This window comes from Rana temporaria, chromosome 11 (assembly GCF_905171775.1).
Source record: "Rana temporaria chromosome 11, aRanTem1.1, whole genome shotgun sequence".
Lineage (NCBI taxonomy): Eukaryota > Metazoa > Chordata > Amphibia > Anura > Ranidae > Rana > Rana temporaria.
Window position 1 is genome coordinate 39,261,319 of NC_053499.1, and position 25,437 is coordinate 39,286,755.

The window sequence follows — 25,437 nt, forward strand, 5'->3', positions numbered from 1 at the left end:
GTAAGTATACTGTGCGTGTGTACGAGGCTTTCAGGTTTTTCTCGTCAAGAAAACTGCCTAAAATCTCGACAAGAAAAATAGAGAACCTGCTCTCTATTTTCTCGTCGTGATTCTCGGCAGTGTTTTCCTGTTGAGAAACCCGAGAGTGTGTATACTTACCTGTCGCCGTGGAAACTCACGCATGCTCAAAATGACTTTGACGCATGCGCGGTAGCTTCCTAGGCATAGGTAGGGTGCAGCAAGATGGCGGCGACGTTATCAAATGTGACGAGCGCATGCTCGTCGTATGCGATGACGCCACCGCGTTCTTGCCTTTCAAAAGAACCGCGGTTCTTTTGAATGGAGTGTCTGTACACTCGGGCGGCAAGAGATTCTTGCCAACAATCTCGTCAGGAAAAACAAAGTTTTTTTCCTGACGAGATTCTGGCCCATGTGTACAGGGCTTTAGTGGGTAAAGTGGCGATGCGGCGGCCTTTTTTTTGGGGGGGTGGGCTGTGATTCGTTACAGCACAAGCTGATTTTCAGGAAGGGGGGGGTGGGGTCCCTGAATGGCAGTTTGGAAATGTGGTCACCCTAGCCATATGTGGTAGGGTGACCACATTTCCAAACTGCCATTCAGGGACACCGCCTCCCTTCACAAAAAAAGGCTTATATGCAAGTAATTGGCCATAATAGGGGTATGGGGGGTCCGGGTACTGCCTTGGGGGACATGTATTAATGCAAAAAAAAATTTAAAACATTTTCAGGAGCAGTGATTCTAATTATGCTTAAAGTACAACAATAAAAATGAACAATTACTCTAAATATAGTGCTTGGGGGGTCCCCTTAGTCTGCCTGTAAAGTGGCGCATGTGTACCATGTATGAAACATGCTGCAGCAAAAATGAAATTTCTAAAAACACAAGTCAAATCACATTTAAATTGACTCACGTTTGCAGTTGCATGCATCCAGCTATTGAGCAAAAAAAAAGCACAAAAAACATAGTGCCCCCTCCCCCTAGTCCATACCAGACCCCTCGGACTCCGCCCCCCCACCCCAAAGCACCTTGGGCCAGATTCACAGCAGTAATACACCGGCGTATCTACTGATACGCCGGCGTATTTTCAAATTTGCCGCGTCGTGTCTTGATTTGGAATCCTCAAACCAAGATACGACGGCTTTTGGCAAAGATCCGACAGGCGTACGGCTTCGTACGCCTTCGGATCATAGGCCGCTGGGTGGAGTTTGTGTCGTTTTCCAGCGTCGGGTATGCAAATTAGCTGTTTACGGCTATCCACGAAGGTACGTGCGTTCGTCGCATTCTCTTACGTCGGTTTTTCGCGTCGTAAAGTTAAGAGTGCTATTTAGATGGTGTAAAATTACACCATCCATGTTAAAGTATGGCCGTCGTTCCCACGTCGAATTAAATTATTATATTTTTTTCCGTAAGACGTCCGGGAATACGAAAGTACGTTACGCACATCGCCGTTCAAAAAACACATCGGGGCGCCGTAATTTCGCGCAAAGCACGTGGGAAATTTCCAAACGGAGCATGCGCAGAACGTTCGGCGTGGGAACGCACCTAATTTAAATGGTACACGCCCCATTTGAATAAGGCGGGCTTGCACCGGACGGCTTTACGCTACGCCGCAGCAAGTGCTTTGTGAATCAAGCACTTACGCCGAAAACTTGCGGCGGCGTAACGTAAAGGGGATACGTTACGCCGCCGTAGATATTCGTGAATCTGGCCCCTTGTCCCCATCTTATCCTGGCTGGTGGTTGTGATGGCATGCAGGCAGGGGGATTATCAGAATCTGGAAGCCCCCAAAGGGTCTGGAATGGACTAGGGAAGGGGGGACCAGCTTTTTATGCGCTCTGGTTGGGCACAGTGCATTGCAGGGCATTTGGCGGGGCGAACACCCTGGGCTCGGTAACAGATAGTTTCCACCTGTCGGCTCATCAGGTGGCTGTTTCAGTTTCATTCCGGGACACTGTATTGTCCTGGATTGAAGGTGTCCGGGACCCGGGACAGAACTGCAAAATGCTGGACTGTCCCGGGCAATCCGGGACACGTGGTCACCCTAATATGTGGCCCCTATGCTGTAGGTTGGACACCAGGGTTCTAAATTTTTCTCTCATAACAGGTTTCCTTTAAAAAGGTCTACATTCCAAATCATGTGCTTAGATGCTCCCAACGGAAAAACCAGACAAGCATCCTTGGCTGCAAAGAGTTAAATGCAAAGTCCATTTACTCAGTGTGACCCGGTGACACTCCATAATGATTTCTGCCTCTAAACAATCCCAATCTTTGCCAGAAAGTCTCGAAGTACATTGCATGCAATTTTCTGCTTGAACAGCCAGAAGAATAGGAGGCGGGAATACACTGGGAAGTAGGCAGGAAATATTCGATTTAGAGAAGAAGAGGTTGGCTGCAGCTCAGAAATGTATTTATTTTGTGCCAAACCAAAAAGCACAGCACCAGAGAGTGAATTACATGGTACATCAGGACATCTACGCTCTCGGCTGACACTCATCGTCGCCTCGCTGCTGTTTGCTTAATTGGATCGGCTTTGCCAGCGATACAAGAGCCCGTTCTACGATGACCTCGAACTTTCCACTCTCAAAAACTCTGAGACGATCGTGGAGTTTACCTCCGACACGGAACATCCGCATTGTAGTGCTGGGCCAAAGTGCAGTGGGAAAAACAGGTACCTTTGCTTTATGATATAGATGCAATATAATTATCTACATGCTTAATAATCAAGCAAGTGACGTAGTAATGAATCGGAATTATTTTTCAATCATTATGCTCCTCGCTGAGCAATACGAAATATTTGTGTTGTTAGAGGTCACAGGTCTGCTGATTGTCCCATGTCCACCCAAAGCTGATGTTTTAGTTATGGGCGGAAGGTGCTAGTTTCTTATATCTCCGGCATAGGTGTGCGCACAGGGTGTGCCAGGTGTGCCCAGGCACACCCTAATCACTCTGTGCAGCACAGATTCCCCCTATTGCCCTGCTCCCCCCCCATTTGCCCCACAGCGCTGCCAGCTTTCCTCCTCTCCTCTCCCACTGGCTGCTGTGGGCACACACAGGTGGATGGTATTGGATGAGGGGGGAAAAGGGGCAGGTAAATATGTAATTTACCGACCCCTTCCTTTTCTGAATTAACACAGTGATTGATCAGTAGTGTGTTTTTGAGCTTTGGGGTGCACACCCTAATGCTATAGGCTGTGCACTCCTATAATCTCTGGTGATAAATCCTCCCTTGGAAATGCCTTTCTTCATCCTTCTCACTTCTCACTTCTTCGGCTGCAGCAAGATCACTTGCCTGTGCAATTGTAAAATTGGAATCCCAGCACTGATACTGGGACGTCCTTATCATGACCAGAGCAGGTAGGCAGAATTGGGTATTTGGGGTTCATAATTTCATTGTTGAAGTTCCTGAAATATATAAAAAAAAATTACATTTTGTTGCCAATTTATGTACCAATACACAGTGGCAGTGCAAAGGTCAGTGATGATGTGCCACGAGCAGTAACCCACAGCAACCAATCAGAAATCATTTTTTAACTGATAGACTCCAGTTCAATTATGTTGAATAAACCTTATGGTGGCCATAAAAGCTTCATCAAACTATTCATTTCTTCTCCGACCAATCCCCCCTGATAGGAATAATCGATTTATAGTCGATAATACAGTCAATCGATATGACACAAACAGCAAAGTCGATTTTGATTTGGAAGATATGATTGTAAGATATCGATTGCAGCTCAGTTTTCAAGATGCAGTCCAGGGGCGGACTGACAACTCATGGTACCCCCGGGAAATAGGAGACAATGGTGCCCCCCCTCAATAGGAAATTATTGGGCCCCTGGGCAATAGATTATATGGGGCCACACAGTACTGTATACACACACACACATACAGTATACATACACAGTATACACACACACATAATATACATACACACAGTACACACATACACCCACACACACAGTATACATACACACAGTATACACACACACAGTATACACACACACACAGTATACATACACACACACACAGTATACATACACACAGTGCGCACACCCACACACACAGTATACGTACACACACACACACATACGGTATACACAGACACGGTACACACATACACCCACACACACAGTATACATACACACAGTACATACACACAGTATACATACACACAGTACACACACACAGTATACATACACACACACACAGTATACATACACACAGTACACACACACAGTATACGTACACACACACAGTATACGTACGTACACACAGTACACACATACACCCACACACACAGTATACATACACACAGTACACACACACAATATACATACACACGCACACAGTTTACATACACACAGTACACACACACAGTATACGTACATACACACACATACACACACAGTACACACACACACACAGTATTCATACACACAGTACACACACACAGTATACATACACACACAGTATACATACACACACAGTATACACACACACACAGTACACACAGTATACGTACACACACACACACAGCATACATACACACACTGAGAAGGTACTGGAGAGGCGGGGCAGCTATAATCTTGGAATTTTTTAAACCAAAAGGATGTAAGGGACATTTCAGGGGCAGATGTAAAAAAACACAGATTTTTACATACTGTCCCTGGTTTTACTGAGGCTGGCAACCCTAATGGGGCCCCATAGTGGCATGGTGCCCTCGGGCAGTGCCCGAATGGTTAGTCCCCCCCTGGTGCAGACTCGTAATCTGATACAAATATGATCAGATTCATGAAGAAGGCAACTCGATGCCTGCTGATCGAAGTATTGATCATTTTCAGCCCTGACAAATAGACTCAGTTTGGTCAAATCTGATCTAATTCAAGTCCAATTTGTCCAAACTGATTGGAAGGGAAGTAATACCTATTCTATTGTTTGCTGATTTGATCATGTTGATTGAATTGCACAGTGATCGGACAATAAAATCAAACTGTGTATGGCCTCCAACCTACAGCTTATTTCTGATGGTTTAATATGAATTGTTGTACTTTAACCATATCTTGCCTTATTTTACATAGGTGGTTTTATTGTGCGTCATGTCACGTGTTAGCTCTATAAACCAGATAGGTGTCGCTCCAGCTGGTATGGAATTACACCCAGCCAAACGTGGATCATGGTTCAGCTTGTGGAGAGAAAATCAACCAAATCTTCCATCCATGCTAAACAGCATAGATAGGGCAATCTCTACTGCGGACGGTCTATTGCATTCAGCAACCACGGCTGTCTAAATACAATGGCGATGCTGAGCAATGCTGCATATGATAGGATGCAGTCACTATTCAGCTGATAACATTCCTAGTTCAGTAGATTTTTTAAATCGACTTTTGTCAAGCTAGTTGGTGCTTGCAGAGCTCCCCGTGGCTCCATTTTTCAGCTAGAAATTTCCTGCTGAATCTGTACCATCTATAGCTAGCTTAAAGAAGAACTTTAAATTAAAGTCTCTCTTTTTTCCAAATAAAATGAAAAAAAAAAAGGTTTATACCCAAGGATATTGCAAAGAGCTACACCTTACCTCCTCTTCTGGAGTCCCCTGCCAGGGCAGTCCGAGCCAGGCTGTGTGCGTCCATAGACACACAGCATGGCTCGGCCTTGCCCCTCGCTCCTTCGAATTGATTGACAGCAGCAGGAGCCAATGGGTCCCCCTATTTCCCCCACTTCATGATCTTTTTCACTGTAAAATTTACAAAAAACAAACACAAACACATATGCCCAGTAAGTTGCTGCACACCAGGTCCCACCCTGGCATCTTCATCTGTGACAACTTCAGAAGGCCACCCGTCTCTTCTAGGTCCTTGTAGCTGGCCTTAGGGTTGCCACCTCATCCCTTTAACCACCTCAATACAGGGCACTTTCACCCCCTTCCTGCCCAAGCCATTTTTTAGCTTTCAGCGCTGTCACACTTTGAATGACAATTGCGATGTCAAGCAACACTGTACCCAAATGTCCCAAAAATGGGTCAAAAGTGTCCGATGTGTCCGCCATAATGTCGCAGTCCCTATAAAAATCGCAGATCGCCACCATTACTAGTAAAAAAATAAATAAAAATGACATAAATGTATCCCCTATTTTTCAGACGCTATGACTTCTGCGCAAACCAATTAATATACACTTATTGCGTTTTTTAGAAGAATACATTTCGGCCTAAACTGAGATAAAAATTACCCCCTTTTTAAAAAACAAAATTATATTTATTATAGCAAAAAGTACAAAATATTGGGGCAGATCCACAAAGAAATTACGCCGGCGTATCTATTGATACGCCGCGTAATTTCAAAGTTCCCGCGTCGTATCTTTGTTTAGTATCCTCAAAACAAGATACAACGGCATCTCGGCTAGATCCGACAGGCGTACGTCTTGGTACGACGTCGGATCTAAGCTGCAATTTTTCGGCGGCCGCTTGGTGGCGTTTCCGTTGAATTCCGCGTTGAGTATGCAAATTAGCTATTTACGGCGATCCACGAACGTACGACTGGCCTGCGCATTTTGTTTACTTAGTTTGCGTTCGGCTTTTTCCGGCGTATAATTAAAGCTGCTGTTATGAGGCGTACTCAATGTTAAGTATGGTGGTCGTTCCCGCGTACAATTTTGAATTTTTTACGTTGTTTGCGTAAGTCGTTCGCGAATAGGGATTTGCGTAGAATGACGTCACCGTCGCCGTCGTGAGCATTGGCTTGTTCCGGGTTAATTTCGAGCATGCGCACTGGGATACCTCCACGGACGGCGCATGCGCAGTTAAAAAAAACGTTGTTTACGTCGGGTCACGACGTATTAACATAAAACACGCCCCATCACAGAGATTTGAATGGCGCCGCCAAAGATACACTACGTCGCTGTAACTAACGGCGCAAATTCTTTCAGGATTCAAAAAAAAGCACAAAGTTACGGCGGCGTAGTGTATCTTAGATACGCTGCGCCCGGCGCAGAGGTATGTGGATCTGCCTCATTGTGTTCAGAATGCAGCAGGACAACCAATCAGCACAGGACTTAGAAGCCAAAGGAATCACTGGAGTAGCAGTGTCAACTACAGTGATATCCACCTTCTTAAAGGAAAAGCCAGGTATGGTATACAGTGAGGGGAAAAAAGTATTTGATCCCCTGCTAATTTTGTACGTTTGCCCACTGACAAAGAAATTATCAATCTATAATTTTAATGGCAGGTTTATTTTAACAGTGGGAGACTGAATAACAACGAAAAAAATCCAGAAAAACCCATTTCAAAAAAGTTATCAATTGATTTGCATTTTAATGAGTGAAATAAGTATATGACCCCTGCGCAAAACATGACTTAGTACTTGGGGGGGAAAACCCTTGCTGGCAATCAGAGGTCAGATGTTTCTTGTAGTTGGCCACCAGGTTTGCACACATCTCAGGAGGGTTTTTGTCCCACTCCTCTTTGCAGATGCTCTTCAAGTCATTAGGCTGGGTTCACACCTATGCAAATTGGATGCAGGTTCCACATGCAATTCGCATAGCAGGAGAATGTGACCGACTCTTTATGGATCTGGTTCACATGTCTCCAGGGGGACTGCGGAGTGCAATGCAGAGAAACACTGTGCCTCCATTTCAGGGCCGAATTCAGGCAAAGATTCTGCCCTGATTCGTCCCTAAAAAGGAGAACAGGGACGGACAGCATTGCTGTGTGATCCGCGGCCGGTTTAGGTGTGAACCGAGCCTCGAGGTTTTGAGGCTGACGTATGGTAACTCGAACCTTCAGCTCCCTCCACATATTTTCTATGGGATTAAGGTCTGGAGACTGGCTATGCCACTCCAGGACCTTAATGTGCTTCTTCTTCAGCCACTCTTTTGTTGCCTTGGCCGTGTGTTTTGGGTCATTGTCAAGCTGGAATACCCATCCACGACCCATTTTCTATGCCCTGGCTGAGGGAAGGAGGTTCTCACCCAAGATTTGATAGTACATGGCCCCGTCCATCATTTCTTTGATGTGGTGAAGTTGTCCTGTCCCCTTAGCAGAAAAAAAAAACAAAGTATAACGTTTCCACCTCCGTGTTTGATGGTGGGGATGGTGTTCTTGGGGTCATAGGCAGCATTCTTCCTCCTCCAAACACAGTGAGTTGAGTTGATACCAAAGAGCTCGAATTTGGTCTCATCTGACTACAACACTTTCACCCAGTTCTCCACTGAATCATTCAGATGTTCATTAGCAAACTTCAGACGGGCCTGTACATGTGCTTTCTTAAACATTGGGACCTTGCGGGTGTTGAAGGACTTCAGTCCTTCACGGCGTAGTGTGTTACTAATTGTTTTCTTGGTGACTATGGTCCCAGCTGCCTTAAAGTGGAGGTTCACCCCAATAAAATCTATATAAGACCAAATTCTTTATATTTCTAACATGTACAGTAGGCACTTTTTTTTGTTTTTTAGGCTGTACATACCTTATTATCGCTATTTTCAATCCGGATTCCGGGTACTCGCCTACTCACTTCTGGGAGTAGGCGTTTCTAAGCTGAGCCGCAATGTAATCTGGGAGTTCACCCAGATGATTGATGTCCTTCAGAAAAAGTTGCCCCCGGCGGATAAGGCCCCCCCCGTATTGCGTAGGCGTGTCACGAGAGTCACAAAGTTTCCGAAAGTAGCCGAACATGTAGAGATGCAAGTCGGCTCTATACGGCGCCTGCGCAGTCAGCTCTACACGGCTCCTAGTCGGTGCGCAGGCGCCTTGTAGGGCTAACTAGCGGCTCTACAAGGAAGCTGCGGGGGCTCAACGCGATTGGCACTGCGCTGACAAGCCATTCACCTCTGCAGCTAGGGGTTCGGATCCCGGTCCCAGCTACATGTGAATTGAGTTTGGTGGTCTCAGCCCAGCTCCCGGTGGGTGTGCTATGCGAGGTAAGCCTGCGCTTAGTACGCCCACCCCCCTCCCACAAAAACCACCACACTTACACGCACTCGAAATTGGGTTAACATGCACGCACTTTGACCACGCGGTCTCTAAAAAGAGGGGCGAAGGACTAACGGGGCTGGTTGAGCGGGCTAGATCCTCTCACTCCCTTATAGGGAGTCCCTCTGCCCCGTTGGGCTTCAAAGCGGAGCAGGTAGGGCGGGCTGTGTGGGAGGACCCCCTCACACACCCACCATTGCCACCCGGGGCATGGAGAAAGTTGGCAGATTGCCTCTGGGGGAGGCCTGCCTACTCCCAACTCCTGCAGTCCGGCTCCTCTCTCGCGTACACGCACAAAATACACTTAAAAAAAAATAGCGGCTCTACATGTTCGGCTACTTTCAGAAACTCTGTGACTCTCGTGATGCGCCTACGCAATAGGGGGGGGCCTTATCCGCCGGGGGAACTTTTTCTGAAGGACATCAATCATCTGGGCAAACTCCCAGATTACATTGCGGCTCAGTTTAGAAACGCCTACTCCCGCGGGAGTACCAGGAAGCCAGATTGAAAATAGCGATAATAAGGTATGTACAGCCTAAAAAACAAAAAAAGTGCCTACTTTACATGTTAGAAGTATAAGGAATTTGGTCTTATATAGATGTTATTTGGGTGAACCTCCGCTTTAAGATCATTGACAAGATTCTCCCGTGTGGTTCTGGGCTGATTCCTCACCGTTCTCATGATCATTGAAACTCCACAAGGTGAGATTTTGCATGGAGCCCCAGACCGAGGGAGATTGTCAGTTATTTTGTGTTTCTTCCACTTGCGAATAATCGCACCAACTGTTGTCTTCTTCTCCCCAAGCTGCTTGGCGATGGTCTTGTAGCCCATTCCAGCCTTGTGTAGATCTACAATCTTGTCCTTGACATTCTTGGACAGCTCTTTGGTCTTGGCCATGGTGGAGGGATTGGAATCTGATTGCTTCTGTGGACAGGTGTCTTTTATACAGGTAAGAAGCTGAGATTAGGAGCACTCCCTTTAAGAGACTGCTTCTAATGTCAGCTAAGATCAGTGTGTGGGGCTGTCCCTAATATGTACAGCACCGTAGCCTTTCATAGCCTTATGTGTATGATGTGAAATGCCCTAATGAACTCTACTATGATCATTACAAGAGGATTATATCACTGGTTATATCTGTTTGGCAGCAAGCAACATGTTGTATGTTAAATGTCCTGTCAAGTTCTTGTTTTTCCCAGATTTGTGCCTATCACACCACATGTCTTTTATACTATTTAAAGTGACCTGTCACAACTATTAGGCTATGTAACAGCTGCACGGTAATGTGCAGTATTTAAAGATTACCTTGTGTTGCCTTAAGGCATCTCTTTAATTTGTAATGAAATGCCAACATACTACAAGATGCTTAGAAATTGCCATGCGTTGCTTTTTTTAATGCAGTGCACCACAAGGCACAGATGGTTCACGGCGAGGGCGAGGCACAGATGGTGTGCTGCAATGCAAGTGCGTTGTGCTGCCTAGGTGCATTGGGGTGTGATTTATAATACATAGAACTGCAGTGCACTGTGCTGTTTGTCTTATATTTGTTGTAGCACAGGGAAAAATTAGCATTTTACTGCCAGTTACTACAGTGCGCTAATGTGAATGGGCTATAGGTAATGCATTTCCAGAGTAGACGCCACAAGATTCCTGCTGTATCCTCCTATTGGTGAGAAAGGCATTTGTTTTTGCCTCTCTACTTCCAGTTTGCTACTGAGGCCTGGCTTCATAGCTAAGTCACCTTCACCCACTACCACCCTAAATCCCAATCCCATTAGGGTGCTATTACTAGATAACGAGACAATAAACAGTGATAAAGACATTTGCATAGGGGAAAAAAATATATATAAGGAAAATATATACAAACTGTTTAGGACTTGTTCATACCATAACATGTTTTTTAGTGTGTGTGTGTCACTGTTTCAAATTTGATTACTCCCCATTGCACAAATGCATAAGCTCTGTGCATTGCATTGCCCTGTACTTTTATTTTTTTTTTATTTATTTTTTTTGCATTGACAGACCATTTAAATGAAATCGCCACACACTGCAAAGTGCCTCAATGCACACAAATGTGTGTGGTTCAACGCACTTGCCTTCTGATGTGAACGTTAAATAGGCCCTTATACCTTCTCTTTAATGTCTGTCATTGTTCCACATGTACATGTCTCTACACAACGTGTGATCAGTGTTGCCAACCTACTAGATCAAAATTTACTGACACAAAACCCAAAACTTACTGGCACAGCCAAGTTTTTACTGGCATTTCCAAAAGTTACACAATTACAGATTTAAGTGCAAATTATTTAGTATTTCGGCTACAAACAAATACAATATGCAATTAGCAATATGATTTAAGGTAGATAATAAGGCAAAAAAATGTGTGTGTGTGTGTGTGTGTATATATATATATATATATATATATATATATATATATTTTTTTTTTATATAGAAAGTAGCTCAGGGACGATGATAATGACACCTCACCGACGTGACATGTCCTCTCTTGAGTCACAGTGACAGTCTCTCCCCCAAGCCCAGTGGTCTCTTCAGTCCACTCCAGTCTAAACAGCACTGACGGTCCTGGTCCCACCCTGCCTCGCTCCCATACCGCAGACCTACACATGAGTCTTTGGCCACTCTGGCTCAATTGCACCATGACATCACACCAGAGCTTCCCGATCACACTGTAGAAAACACTCGGATGGTCCCAGCCCACTCTGGATCAAGCCGAGCGCCACAGCCATATTTTTTACTGGCAACCTTTTACTTTTACTGGCGTTTACTGGCAGGAGAAAATTGCCCGTTTTTTACTGGTTGCCAGTAATAATACTGGTGGTTGGCAACACTGTGTTTGATGTCACCTGGCAGAGATTGTCCTTAAAGTGGAGGTTCACCCAAAAAGTTAATTTTTAACCTTAGATTGAGGCTCATTTTGTGAAGGGGAATCGGGTAGTTTTTTTAAAATCGAAGCCGTACTTACCGTTTTAGAGAGCGATCTTCTCCGTCGCTTCCGGGTATGGGCTGCGGGACTGGGCGTTCCTATTTGATTGACAGGCTTCCGGCGGTCGCATCTATCGCGTCACGATTTTCCGAAAGTAGCCGAACGTCTGTGCGCAGGCGCCGTATAGAGCCGCACCGACGTTCGGCTTCTTTCGGCTACTCGTGACGCGATGTATGCGACCGTCTGAAGCCTGTCGGAAGACTGTCAATCAAATAGGAACGCCCGCTCCTGAAGACCATACCCGGAAGCGGTGGAGAAGATCGCTCTCTAAAACGGTAAGTACGGCTTCGATTTTAAAAAGACTACCCAATTCCCCTTGACAAAATGAGCATCAATCTAAGGTTAAAACATTTTTTTCGGGTGAACTCCCGCTTTAAGCATATTGTTTTCAAACGCAGCTGTCCATTTTACATTTATTTCTATTCTCATCCTATGTAGTCCAGGTACATGGGGCACAGATCAGTAGTGAAAGTAGGGCACTTTTCAGTTCTGATCTCTTCCATGCTGCTCCCCTGGTTCCTGCAGATGACTTCCTCTATCTTTTGGTGCCCTTAAATAGAAACCTGGGTATTACTTATTACTGTTTTGTCCCACGAAAGACTCTAAAGTTGTTTCTTTGCACCATTTTGCCTTTTCGTGATGAATAAGACCCATTGTCTTTCCACAGCTAGAAGTTGCCTAGGTTGGTACAATACTTCTAGCTGCCGGTTGTGTCACTGTTATATAGGATAGGGCGAGTTGATGTACCAATGTGAACTCCTGCTGATACAGTGGAGAATGGTGGTGTGTGGTCTGTCTCTTCTGTCTGGGGCACAATGTTCTTTCCCAGACACATTAATATAGTTCATGTCATTAGGCCATGCTCATTGTGGTTATTAGTTTTCAAAATTGCACACAGGCTGAAATTGTGCCACAACTCATAACCTTCAGCTGAGGCATCCAACTGATCACTTAATTATAGTATATTTCCCCCTATTGAGTACTAATGTATTTCTAGTAACATATGCAATAAAAAAATCTCATTATTGTAATTGCTTGTTGATTTGCAGGGAGGGCTGAAAACTTTCATTATATCCACAGTATAATTCCCAATTCCAAAAAATGTTCTGCCAGTTGGGGTTCTGTCCTTACTTTACAATATATAATATATTTATGAATGAAGTACCACTACCATGGGTTTGGGCGATATCTCACATGCGTGATTTGAACACCATTTACATATGCGGGCGCGACTTACTTGTGTGTTTTCTTTGCTGATCACATTTATTGCTGTCACAAGGAATGTAAACATAATAGGTGGTGACAGGTACTCTTAATGGAGTCTACTCCCTTCTTTGCACTTCAAAGTATTCAGATCGTCAAAAATGGTGATTCTGAATGATGTAGTTTTTTTTGGCAGCGGAGTAAACCAGAAGTGACTTGGTGATGTCGCTTCTGTGTTTACACCTAGGAGCAGGGCCGATCCACCCTATAGGCTCACTATGCAAGCCACTTAGGGCCCCGCAAAGCTGCGGAGGGCCCCCAAATTACTAGAGGCCCCGCCTCTATGTGACATGTCACTGTCGGCAGCGCCCCTCCCCTGCTTCTCAACTTTAGTGTGACATATCATTTTCAGCTTCTCAACTTTAATGTGACATGTCATTTTGCTTAGGGCCCCAGGAAGGTCAGGATCAGCACTGCCTAGGAGAATGGAACAAAGCCATTTCCGGCTTTCTTACAGTCTCACTCGGAGGAAGTGTCGGATCGCAGATCGGGTCTCTCAGTGGGAGAAACCCGCTCTAAAAAACGGTACTGGGGGGAAAAACCCTGCTCCTAAAAACGGTACTGAGATGATCATCCCGGTATAACTCCGGTATAACCCCTTAAAGCAGAAGCTGCATATGTGAGTATGGTCGGTGCCAAGGGGTTTTAATGTTGCTGTAGGCTTCTTGGTAGCCTCCCTGACAAGTTTTCTTCTTGTCTTCTCATCATTTTTGGAGGGACGTCCAGTTCTTGGTAATGTTACTGTTGTGCCATATTTTCTCCACTTCACTGTGTTCCATGGTTTATCTAATGCCTTGGAAATTCTTTTGTACCCTTCTGACTGAGACCCATTAACAATGAGATCCCTCTGATGCTTTGGAAGCTCTCTGCGGATCATGGCTTTTGCTGTAGCATGTGACTAAGAAAATGTCAGGAAAGACCTACTAGAACAGCTGAACTTTATTTGGGGTTCATCAGAGGCACTTTAAATGATGGCAGGTGTGTATTGACTCCTATTTAACATAAGTTTAAATATGATTGCTTAATTCTGAGCACAGCTACAGTGGGGATCGAAAGTTTGGGCACCCCAGGTAAAAATTTGTATTAATGTGCATAACGAAGCCAAGGAATGATAGAAAAATCTCCAAAAGGCATCAAAATACAGATTAGACATTCTTATAATATGTCAAAAAAAAGTTAGATTTTATTTCCATCATTTACACTTTCAAAATTACAGAAAACAAAAAAATGGCGTCTGCAAAAGTTTGGGCACCCTGCAGAATTTATAGCATGCACTGCCCCTTTTGCAAAGCTGAGATCTGCCAGTGTCATGGATTGTTCTCAATCATTGTCTGGGAAGACCAGGTGATGTCAATCTCAAAGGTTTTAAATGCCCAGACTCATCTGACCTTGCCCCAACAATCAGCACCATGAACCTTCTAAGCAGTTGTCTAGAAAACTGAAACTGAAAATAGTTGGCGCTCACAAAGCTGGAGAAGGCTATAAGAAGATAGCAAAGCGTTTTCAGATGTCAATATCCTCTGTTCGGAATGTAATTAAGAAATGGCAGTCATCAGGAACAGTGGAAGTTAAAGCAAGATCTGGAAGACCAAGAAAAATATCAGACAGAACAGCTCACAGGATTGTGAGAAAAGCAATTCGAAACCCACGTTTGACTGCACGATCCCTCCAGAAAGATCTGGCAGACACTGGAGTCTCATTATTGTAATTATCCACTATAAAGAGATACTTGTACAAATATGGTCTTCATGGAAGAGTCATCAGAAGAAAACCTCTTCTACGTCCTCACCACAAAAATCAGCGTTTGAATATGCAAATTAACATATAGACAAGCCTGATGCATTTTGGAAACAAGTTCTGTGAACCGATGAGGTTAAAATAGAACTTTTTGGCCGGAATGAGCAAAGGTACGTTTGGAGAAGAAAGGGCACAGAATTTAATGAAAAGAACCTCTGTCCAACTGTTAAGCATGGGGGTGGATCAATCATGCTTTGGGGTTGTATTGCAGCCAGTGGCACAGGGAACATTTCACGACTAGAAGGAAAAATGGATTCAATAAAATTTCAGCAAATTTTGGATGGTAACTTGATGCCATCTGTGAAAAAGCTGAAGTTAAAGAGAGGATGGCTTCTACAAATGGATAATGATCCTAAACACACCTCAAAATCCACGGGGGATTACATCAAGAGGCGTAAACTGAAGGTTTTGCCATGGCCTTCACAATCTCCTGACCTCAACATAATTGAAAATCGATGGATAGACCTTAAAAGAGCAGTGCGTGACAGACAGCCCAGAAATCTCAAAGAACTGGAAGACCTTTGTAGGAAGAAGGAAGAATGGGCAAAGATACCTTAAACAAGAATTGAAAGACTCTTGGCTGGCTACAAAAAGCATTTACAAGCTGTGATACTTGCCAAAAGGGGGCAGTACAAGATATTAACTCTGCAGGGTGCCCAAACTTTTGCAAGCGCCATTTTTTTGTTTTCTGTAATTTTGAAAGTGTAAATGATGGAAATAAAATCTAACTTTTTTTTACATATTATAAGAATGTCTAATCTGTAATTTGATGCCTTTTGGAGATTTTTCCATCTTTCCTTGGCTTTGTTATGCACATTAATACAAATTTTTACCTGGGGTGCCCAAACTTTCGATCCCCACTGTACATCCCCAGTTGATGCAACACACTTATGTAACCACATTATTTTAGTTTTTAATTTTTACTTTGCCCCGTTAAAAGATTTCAGGTTGTTTTTCAATTGAGTTGAACAGTTTATAGGTCACATTAAAGGCAGAAAAAGTTCTGAAATTATTTATCTTTGTCTCATTTTTTACATCACAGAAACCTGACATTTTAGTGTAGACTTTTTTTATCTTTTGTATTTGGACACAGGCATGATTTTTTTCAGGTACCAAAACATATTCAAGCTATTGTTATATAATAGATATGGGCTGAAAGTGCACACTTTAACGAGCAAGCACCCCCCCCCCCCCGCTCAGATTGGGCTTTGGGCCCCCAGATCCCGCTCCCCCCCATGTGAATTAATATGGGGTACCCATTTACCAAAAAAGTAAAAAGTGAGTAAAGACACAACACAGGTTTTTGAAAAGTCCTTTATTAAAAAGAAATGTAGATCCATAGTCAGTCGCGCTGCCTGCCGCCACTGCCAACCTGAATTTTTTTAAAAATAAAAGGTCCACTTGCCCTGAAGGCTCCTGCCATCTGTCTGCTTTCTGTCTGACAGTTCTTGCATAGCTAACGGGTGTCAGCAGCTCAGCATGCATTGGTCGATGATGTCACAGGAGCAGTGCTACCAGGTGACGCCCTGCCGGGTGGGCTTGCCCCATAGCTATTGGAGAACTGTCAGAAGGTGGACCAGGCAGAAGCAGGGAGCCTCTTTTTTCGGGTAAGTAGTGGCGGCGGGTGACATGATTGACGATGGTTCTACACTGGGGGACATTATTTTATTTTTTTTCATTCTTATTTTTTAATAAAAGGACAAAAATTTGTGTTGTGTCTTTGCTCACTTTTTGGTGAATGGAATGGAATCTATGGGCCCCCTTCTTATAGGGAGATTCCAGATTTCCCACAGATCCCCATAACCACCTGTCAGGGTTTCCCCCTTGCCACAAAGTACCTCACCATGTTGAGGGCATGTGACCTGGTTTGGTTCAGGAAAAGGGGGGGGGGGGGCGCTCGCTTGCCCCCTCCATTTCCTGACCTGCATGCTCGAATAATATTCTGGTATGGAGTTTGTGGGGAACCCCAAGCCATTTTTTTTTTTTTTGGCACAGGGTTCCCATCAAAATTCATACCAGACCTGAAGGGTACAACATTTTATAGTTGGTAAAGCAAAGGTAAATCCATTTATTTCCTATGCACTGATTATTATTGCCATCTGCATACTCTTTGCTGCTGTATGTTATGGTTAACAAACTGCATTCAAAAAGTACACAAAGCAAAAAATAAAAAAAAGTTTTAAGTGCAAAAATGTTCAGATGATTCTTCCGCTTAGACACATTGGGGGAGATTCAGAAAGAGATACGACGGCGTATCTGCTGATACGCCGTCGTATCTCTGAGATTCGACGGTCGGATCTATGCGACTGATTCATAAGAATCAGTTACGCATAGATCTCCCTAAGATCCGACAGGTGTAAGTGATTTACACCGTCGGATCTTAGGCTACAATCTCCCGCCGGCTGCTAGATGACGCTTCGTTTTTTTAAGCAACGAATATGCAAATTCCGATTTCCGCCGATTCAGAAAGGAACGCCCGCCCGTCGTTTTTTTTTTTACGTCGTTTGCGTTCGGCTTTTTCCGGCGTATACTTACCCCTGCTATATGCGGCGTAACCAATGTTAAGTATGGCCGTCGTTCCCGCACCGAGTTTTGAATTTTTACGTCGTTTGCGTAAGTCGGTCACGAATACGGATGGACGTAATTTACGTTCACGCCGAAAACAATGACGTTCTAGCGACGTCATTTGGAGCATGCGCACTGGGAAAAATCGCGGCCGGCGCAGGCGCAGTACGATCGGCGCGGGGTAGCGCCTGATTTAAATAATACACTCCCCCTAGCCGCGGAATTTGAATTCCGCCGGGGGAGTTACGATCCGCCGGCGCAAGTTTCGAGGTAAGTGCTTTCTGAATACAGCACTTGCCTCAAAAAATTGCGCTGGCGGATCGTAAATAAGATAGATTACGCGGATCTAAAGATCCGCTGATCTATCTGAATCTAGCCCAGAAAATTCACTGATGTACATCACTTTTATGTTTATCATTCAAAACGCAAATGGATGCATTTGATGTGCATTGTAATATGGTTATATTTTATTTTATAATGCATAATTTAAATGACAAGTGTTGATAATAGTTCTGTGGTTTGGTTCCATCTGTGAGTCTGCTTTTGATCAAATGTAATTGTTAGCAAGGATTTACTTTCATATTGCAGTCATCAGAAACCATTTGAATTACCAGAGGGACACAATATGATTTAGGCAGCACTGCACTGCCGAATGGTAGAAACTAGATTACCATCTGTATAATTCTTTTTCATGCTGACATTAAAGTGAACCTGTCAGAACATCTAACAAAACCTGGGCAAGTTTCATGATGTGCCTGCCCAAGGTACAGCACAGCGGAGTCAATGGGCTACCTATACCAGGGACATCCATGGGCGCCCACACACTCTTGACAAGCTATGGAAAACAAATAAATCTGAGAGCTAAATTCAGTTCAATCACGCCATAAGGGATTGCAGTTAGCGGCATTTACTCAGTACCAAAAATACCAACACTCTGGGGATTGAACCTCAGACAGCTGAATAAACAGATGAAAAGCATATAAGGGAGCTGTTTTACCTGCCAACGAATTGATATTTCCAGGGCTTTTTTTCAGGGGGAACTTGGTGGAACTCAGTTCCACCACCTTTGGCTCAGACCCTTTGGTGCCTGCTCACCACAATCACTTGTAAACACAGAAGTCTGGTTTCTGTGTTTACAAGTGACAGCTCTGCACTCTGTGTGTAACCCCCTGAACTCTGTATGTAATGCAATTCTGGTATTTAATGCCCCTTTAAGACCCTCCTACTGTTTGTGAAATCTGAACGTGCTTGAGTTCCTGCACCTATTTTCTGAGAAAAAAAGCTCTGTATATTTCAATCCATCCAGTACTAGATTGACACAGTTCTGCCACACAGCATAGCCCTGTCTGAAACAGAAGGTGACCTGAGTTTTTCTGATGGAGCTCAGTCACACTTAACCACTTCAGCCCCGGAAGGATATACCCCCTTCCTAACCAAGCCCGTTTTTGCGTCTGTGTCGTCTTAACTGACAATTGCGCGGTCGTGCAACGCTGTACCCAAACAAAATTGACGTTCTTTTTTTCCCACAAATAGAGCATTCTTTTGGAATTTCCAACAACAAATGTTGGCTGTGCATGCTCTCAAATTGTCCGACAAAACATGTGTTCCGTCAGATTATCCGATCGTGTGTACACAAATCCGTCAGACTAAAATCCAAAGTACAAACACACATGCTCCGAACCAATGCTAAACATCAGACAACAATAGTAAAACTTGACCAAAGGGTGACGGTAAAGAGGTGAAAAAACATGTAGTTTGGAGAATGTTGGCTGAAAACGTTCTGGCATGTGTATGCATACCAAGTTCATAGACAACGCCCATCGGAAAAAAGTCCACGGAAAAGTCAGATGGAAGTCCGATCGTGTGTACGAGGCTTTACAGACTGGCTGAATGTCGGTTGTCTTTTGTTTTGTTTTTTAACCGACGTCTCCTGACGTGTGTACTCCCGTTTAAGACCTCCTCCCATTTTTAACCGATGGATTTCCCCACAGACGATCGTTTTTTAACTATCAGATAATTTTTTTAAACAGGTTCTAAGTTTTTTCACCGATGGGGAAAAAAAACAATGGGGCCCACACACGTTCGGTTCGTCTGATGAAAACAGTCCATCAGACTGTTTTTATCAGACGAACCGATCGTGTGTACGCTGCATTAGACATTGTCTGGACTTTAGCAATACGCCAGGCCCACAGCCGGTGGGCAAAAAGGGGTTATTCTCAAGGCTGGATGGACAGAAATGCAAATCTTTTGGTAGGTAAACCAGATTTCCTAGATGTTTCCTGTAGTTCAGCAATACATACCGTGAAATGATATACCTACCACATTGTAGCATAGGACGGTGGAACATGTAATCCACCAAGGTACAGGATTATACCCTGTTTCCCTGAAAATAAGACCTACCCCAAAAATAAGACCTGTCGTTATTTTTCAGGAGGGCTGCAATATAAGCCCTACCCCGAAAATAAGCCCTAGTTTAAAATGCTTGTAAAATCCTATAATCCACTCTATTACAGGAGTATATAATGTATAATGTGTGTGTTTCTGTAATATAATTGTGGGGAAGAGAGCTCCGGCGAGTCACAGAAGCGCAGAGCGGCGTTATAACGAAGGTATTTGGCACCATTATATTACAGAAACACACACATGTACATTATATACTACTGTAATAGGGAGGATTATAGGATTGTACAAGCATTTTAATTCGGTTCACAATGGGGATTTTTGTCAGGCAGGATGGGAGAGGGGGAGAGAAGACGGCACATTACATGTAAGACCTACCCCGAAAATAAGCCCTACTGTGTATTTTGTTGCCCAAATTAATATAAGACCCGGGCTTATTTTCGGGGAAACACGGTAGCATGGAAGGAATGTTATCCACTGTGGTTTTATATACCTTGTAAGCAGCCTGATTATCATCTAAACCTGTTAGTCATACTACTAAACCTCGGGCATACTACGCCTTTAGTAATTATACATAAATCCAGCCTGTCCAGCTTTTGTCAGTAAATTCCCTTTTGCAAGGAAGTCATTTTCATTTCGCAGACATAAAAATTCAGACATAATCCTCTAGCCTGTACCAGTAGTCTACTAGGAGATAATTTATTTACCATATCAAATAGAACACAAAAATTGCATCAAAATGAAATCCTTGTATGACATTAATAATAAAACGCAAGGACAGACGTAGCTATGTGTGTCTAGTATCAGTCTACATCAGGGGTACTGAATTAAAATTCACGGGGGTCCGGTCAGAAACATTTTGTTCCAGCAGAGGTCAGAATGCCATATTGGTGCTATGACTCCACATGATATCCTCCACTTCACAGCGCCCCCCCATCACACACACACACCTTTACGATCCACACATATCACACTTTGTGCTTTTTTTCTTTCAACTTTATTGAAATGTCAAAATGCATTTCATTCATTTTTATGCACCACTTTTACATACAGTCCCCCTTTCACATCACATCACAGACCCCCATTTACATCAGTGTCCTCTGCCCCCCCCCTCCCCCTTGGGGCCCCTGGGGTCCCTTGGCGGCTGTCTCGGCTCCTCCCCGCATCAGCTAATCCCCCTGGGAAGCACTTTCCCAAGGGGGTTACCTTGCGGGCACGCTCCTGAGTCCTGTATTCAGCATTTATAGCCGCCAACAACAGTTCTTTATAGCCGCCAACAACAGTCCTCTCGTCATTGGAGTTGATTGACAGCATCACGAGCCAATGGCTGCGCTGCTATCAATCTAACCAATGAAGAGCCGAGAAGAGCGCGTTCACGACATGGGACCTTTGAGGGCTCAGGTAAGTAAACTGGGGGCTGGGGGGCCTGTAAGCATCGGATGTTTTTTTCACCTTAATGCATAGGACTGCATTATCAGGCTGGCTGACAGTCATACTTGTGAACTTTTGGATATCATATAAATCCTGGAAGGAAATCAGGACTAATCATGGAATGTTAGGTGTGGAAAAATTGTAAACAAAGGGTCCGGAGTCTACAATAAATCAATATCAAAAACACAATACAGTTTTTTTGGCCACAACAGACCTCCTCCACCAAGGGGCATAAGTGAATATGTATAAATGAACCAGAAATAAACAGTAGAAAAAAAAGGAATAAAGTAAAACCGCGTATATTTATTTAAATATTTATTAGCGTTTGCATTAGTGATGATGAATGACAGTCAGCAGCAGGTTTTCCTTTCTTCCAGGCACTCACTCCTTATTATATTAAAACAGCTTAGCCTCAGTTAACGGCAACCCACATAAAAAATATGCCTTTTCCTTCTCCATTTATTTGGTCCTGTATAAAAAAAAATGCTGCCTTATCTAATTTTGCCAGCTGGATTGATTCTGTTCCTAACATGCTGTGCTGCTTGTAATCTCGCCTTGCTCCCCCAACCATTGTGCCCACTAGGCCCATTGCCAGCTGCTAACACCACCTGTTCCCTTCATCGTTAGGCCTCGTACACACGGACGGACTGCCCGATGAAAACGGTCCGCCGGACCGTTTTCATCGGACATGTCCGCTGCCGGATTTTGGTCTGATAGTTGTACACACCATCAAACCAAAATCCCCGCAGACAGGATACGCGGTGACGTGGCCGCGCTGTCGCGGCGACGATGACGCGGCGACGTGCACGACCCTGGAAGGTCAATGCTTCCACGCATGCGTCGAGTCACTTCGACGCATGCGAGGGCTTTCGGCCGAGCGGACATGTCCGGTAAGTCGTACAGACGATCGAACATGTGCGACAGACAGGCTTCCAGCGGACATGTTTCTTAGCATGCTAAGAAACATTTGTCCGCTGGAAAGCTGTCCGATCCACCAGAAAATTGTCCGGTCGGTCGTACAGACGACCGAACATGTCCGCTGAAACTGGTCTGCGGACCAGTTTCAGCAGACATGTTCGGTCGTGTGTACAAGGCCTAAGGCCCCGGGCCTTTTTCCAGCGGGCAAATATTTCTGGACTTGTTTTAAAACAGCCCGCTGAAATCCTGTCCGCTCGGACATGTTCGGTCGTCTGTACAGACCTACCGTACATGTCCAAGCGCCCGCCGTCCCTCGCATGCGTCGAATGACTTCGACGCATGCGTGGAAGCATTGAACTGGCAGGGCCGCGCCCCGCGTATTGTTTACGCGCGGATTTCTGTATGATGGTGAGTACAGCCACCATACAGAAATCCCCGGGCAGACATGTACGGTGAAAACGGTCCGGCGGACCGGTTTCATCGTACATGTATGCTCGTCTGTACAAGGCACAAGAGTCACCTCCATGGCCTCTGCACCCTGCAGCCAGCACAGCAGGTTGTGCCATTCACCAGCCCACCACAGACAAGTTACTTGACTCCTCAACCAAAATTTGTTTTGCCACTAAGTCACTTATGGCATTGGAAAACTGTCCTGAAAAGTGCAGTAAAAAGGCAAGTGTAAAAAAAACCACAAAAAAAACCCACAAAAGGGTGTTTCAGTGAGAAAGTGGGGACAGGGAGGGTGGGGGTAAAGTATAATTGGGATTTTATGAGACAATAATTTATTTACAACTGAAAGTCTCACTAAATCAATCTGCTCATTCTCCCATGCTGCAGCCAGCTGGGTGTCAGAGCCCAAGGGGTCTGTCCACGCTCCATGCCACTATGTGCCACTATGAAGAAAACGGCCACTCCATTGAAGTCCCTAAAGCTTGACACCTTTCATGTTACAAATGCACTACATCCTTCCCCCCCTAGGTCTGTCCCTCTAAGGCCTCGTACACACAACCGAACATGTCTGCTGAAACTGGTCCACGGACCAGTTTCCGCGGACATGTCCGACCGTGTGTAGGGCCTAGCGGACCGGATTCCTGGCCGAGCGGACAGGTTTCCAGCGGACAAAAGTTTCTTAGCATGCTAAGAAACTTGTCCGCTGGAACCATGTCTGTCGGACATGTCTGATGGTCAGTATGACTCATCGGACATGTCCGCTGGTTATGACGTATAACCAGCGGCCCGAAATCCCGCGCATGCGTCTAATTGATTCAACGCATGCGTAGAAGCATTGAACTTCCGCGTCAGAGAACGTCGGTGTCGTATACGTCACCGTGTTCTCTGTCCGCGGGGATTTCGGTTTGATGGTGTGTACAGCCATCAGACCAAAATCTCCCTTGAGGCCCTATCGTGTGTACAGGGCCTCAAGCGTTTCACTCATCCAAGTTTAGTTGTAGATAAGTCTACTATTTGTAGGTATAAAAGTGAAGGTAGCCAGTTTAAAGCGGATTTCCAGTCCCCCAATTATTTATTTTTCTAAAAGCTCCCCCATATTTGTTACCACTTCCACTGCAACACTAGGATACTGTCACTGTGGTCCTTTTTTGTTTGTATTGAATCATTATAAACTAACCGGATCTTGAAAGCAGGCAGGCTCCATCACTGTTGAGGGCATCTGAAGCCTGTTTGTCTTCCTTTCCAGGATTCGGTGCAGCTGGCTACCCAGCATGCACCTCCCAATCTCACGATTTTGCAGTAATGCCACTGTGCGGCAATATTTCTTCCTGATTGGTCCCTTACTGGGCAGAGAAGCTCCACTTCTTCCCAGCAGATAGTCTTAGTCGAAATTGGTGCCTTACTCCTCCCGTTCAGGTCATTTCACGAGATTTCGGTATTAAGCGATTCTCATGGACTCCTGGGAAAGATAATGCCGATATCCCAGGACTCGCATTGTGACTTAATCGCCTCATTGTGACAAATGATTGTCATTTAGCATAGTATAAGAAAAATGTGGGTCGAACTCTGCTTTAAAGTGGATGTAAAGTTTGCTTGTATGCTCCCTTGTCACCGCTGACATCTTCATCCAGAATTTTTCCACATGCGAGCGGGGGAGTTAAATCATCCGAGCAACAAAGAATGCCAAGATTGTTTATCAGCTCAGTTTAAAATCTTTTGGGACTTGTTAGCGGGCAGTTAAATGCTTTTATTGCGGAATAGACATACAGTCTTTTCTACAATAAAAAGCTTCCTGAATGCAACTTATTTATTTATTAAGCTCCCACTTTATTGCAAATACGATCAGTAGCTATTCATGTTCAAATGTTTAAAAAAAAATCTTATATAGTATAGTTTATAAATAAATATACATGGGGGTATCCATATTTGCTCAATGCATGTGCAAGTTATACTTTATGCTTGGTATTATTGCACAGTGGCAGTGCTTCACAACAACTCTGTTAATGCAGGTCTATGGATTAGGATTGAACTGTAAGAAAATATAGCTAGATTCAATTAGAGTTAGGTCGGCGTATCAGTAGATACGCCGACCTAACTCGGAATCTGCGCCGACCTAAGTTTAAGTGTATTCTCAAACAGAGATACACTTAAACCTATCTAAGATACGACGGCTTGTGCCGTCCTATTTTAGGGTGCAATATTTAGGCTGGCCGCTAGGTGGCGCTTCCATTGCAGTCGGCGTAGAATATGTAAATCACTAGATACGCCTATTCACGAACGTACGCCCGGCCGACGCAGTACAGATACGCCGTTTACGTAACGCTTTATCAGGCCTAAAGTTATTCCATCTAACTTAGCCGCAATGCACACTGGGAAATCTAGGCGGACGGCGCATGCGCCGTTCCAAAAACACGTCAATCACGTCAGGTCAAAGCATATTATCATAAAACACGCCCCCTCAGCCTATTTCGAATTAGGCGCGCTTGTGCCAGCCGCATTTACGATATGCCGCCGTAAGTTAGGAGGCAAGTACTTTGAGAATACAGTACTTGCATCTCTGACTTAAGGTGGCGTAGCGTAAATACGATACGCTACGCCGCCTTAAAGTTGCGGCAAACTACCTGAATCTAGCTAATA

At 44.5% G+C, this 25,437-nt stretch overlaps 1 protein-coding gene across 1 annotated transcript in view; it reads left to right on the forward strand.

Moving 5' to 3' along the window:
- Positions 1-2,212: 2,212 nt before the first annotated feature.
- LOC120917232 (ras-related and estrogen-regulated growth inhibitor-like) overlaps positions 2,213-25,437 on the forward strand; it is a 91,059-nt gene continuing 67,834 nt past the window's right edge. Inside the window, exon 1 of the mRNA XM_040328370.1 lies at positions 2,213-2,687. Within this exon, the coding sequence (XP_040184304.1) occupies positions 2,579-2,687 (109 nt within the window). The 5' untranslated portion in view covers positions 2,213-2,578. The remainder of the gene's footprint in view (positions 2,688-25,437) is intronic.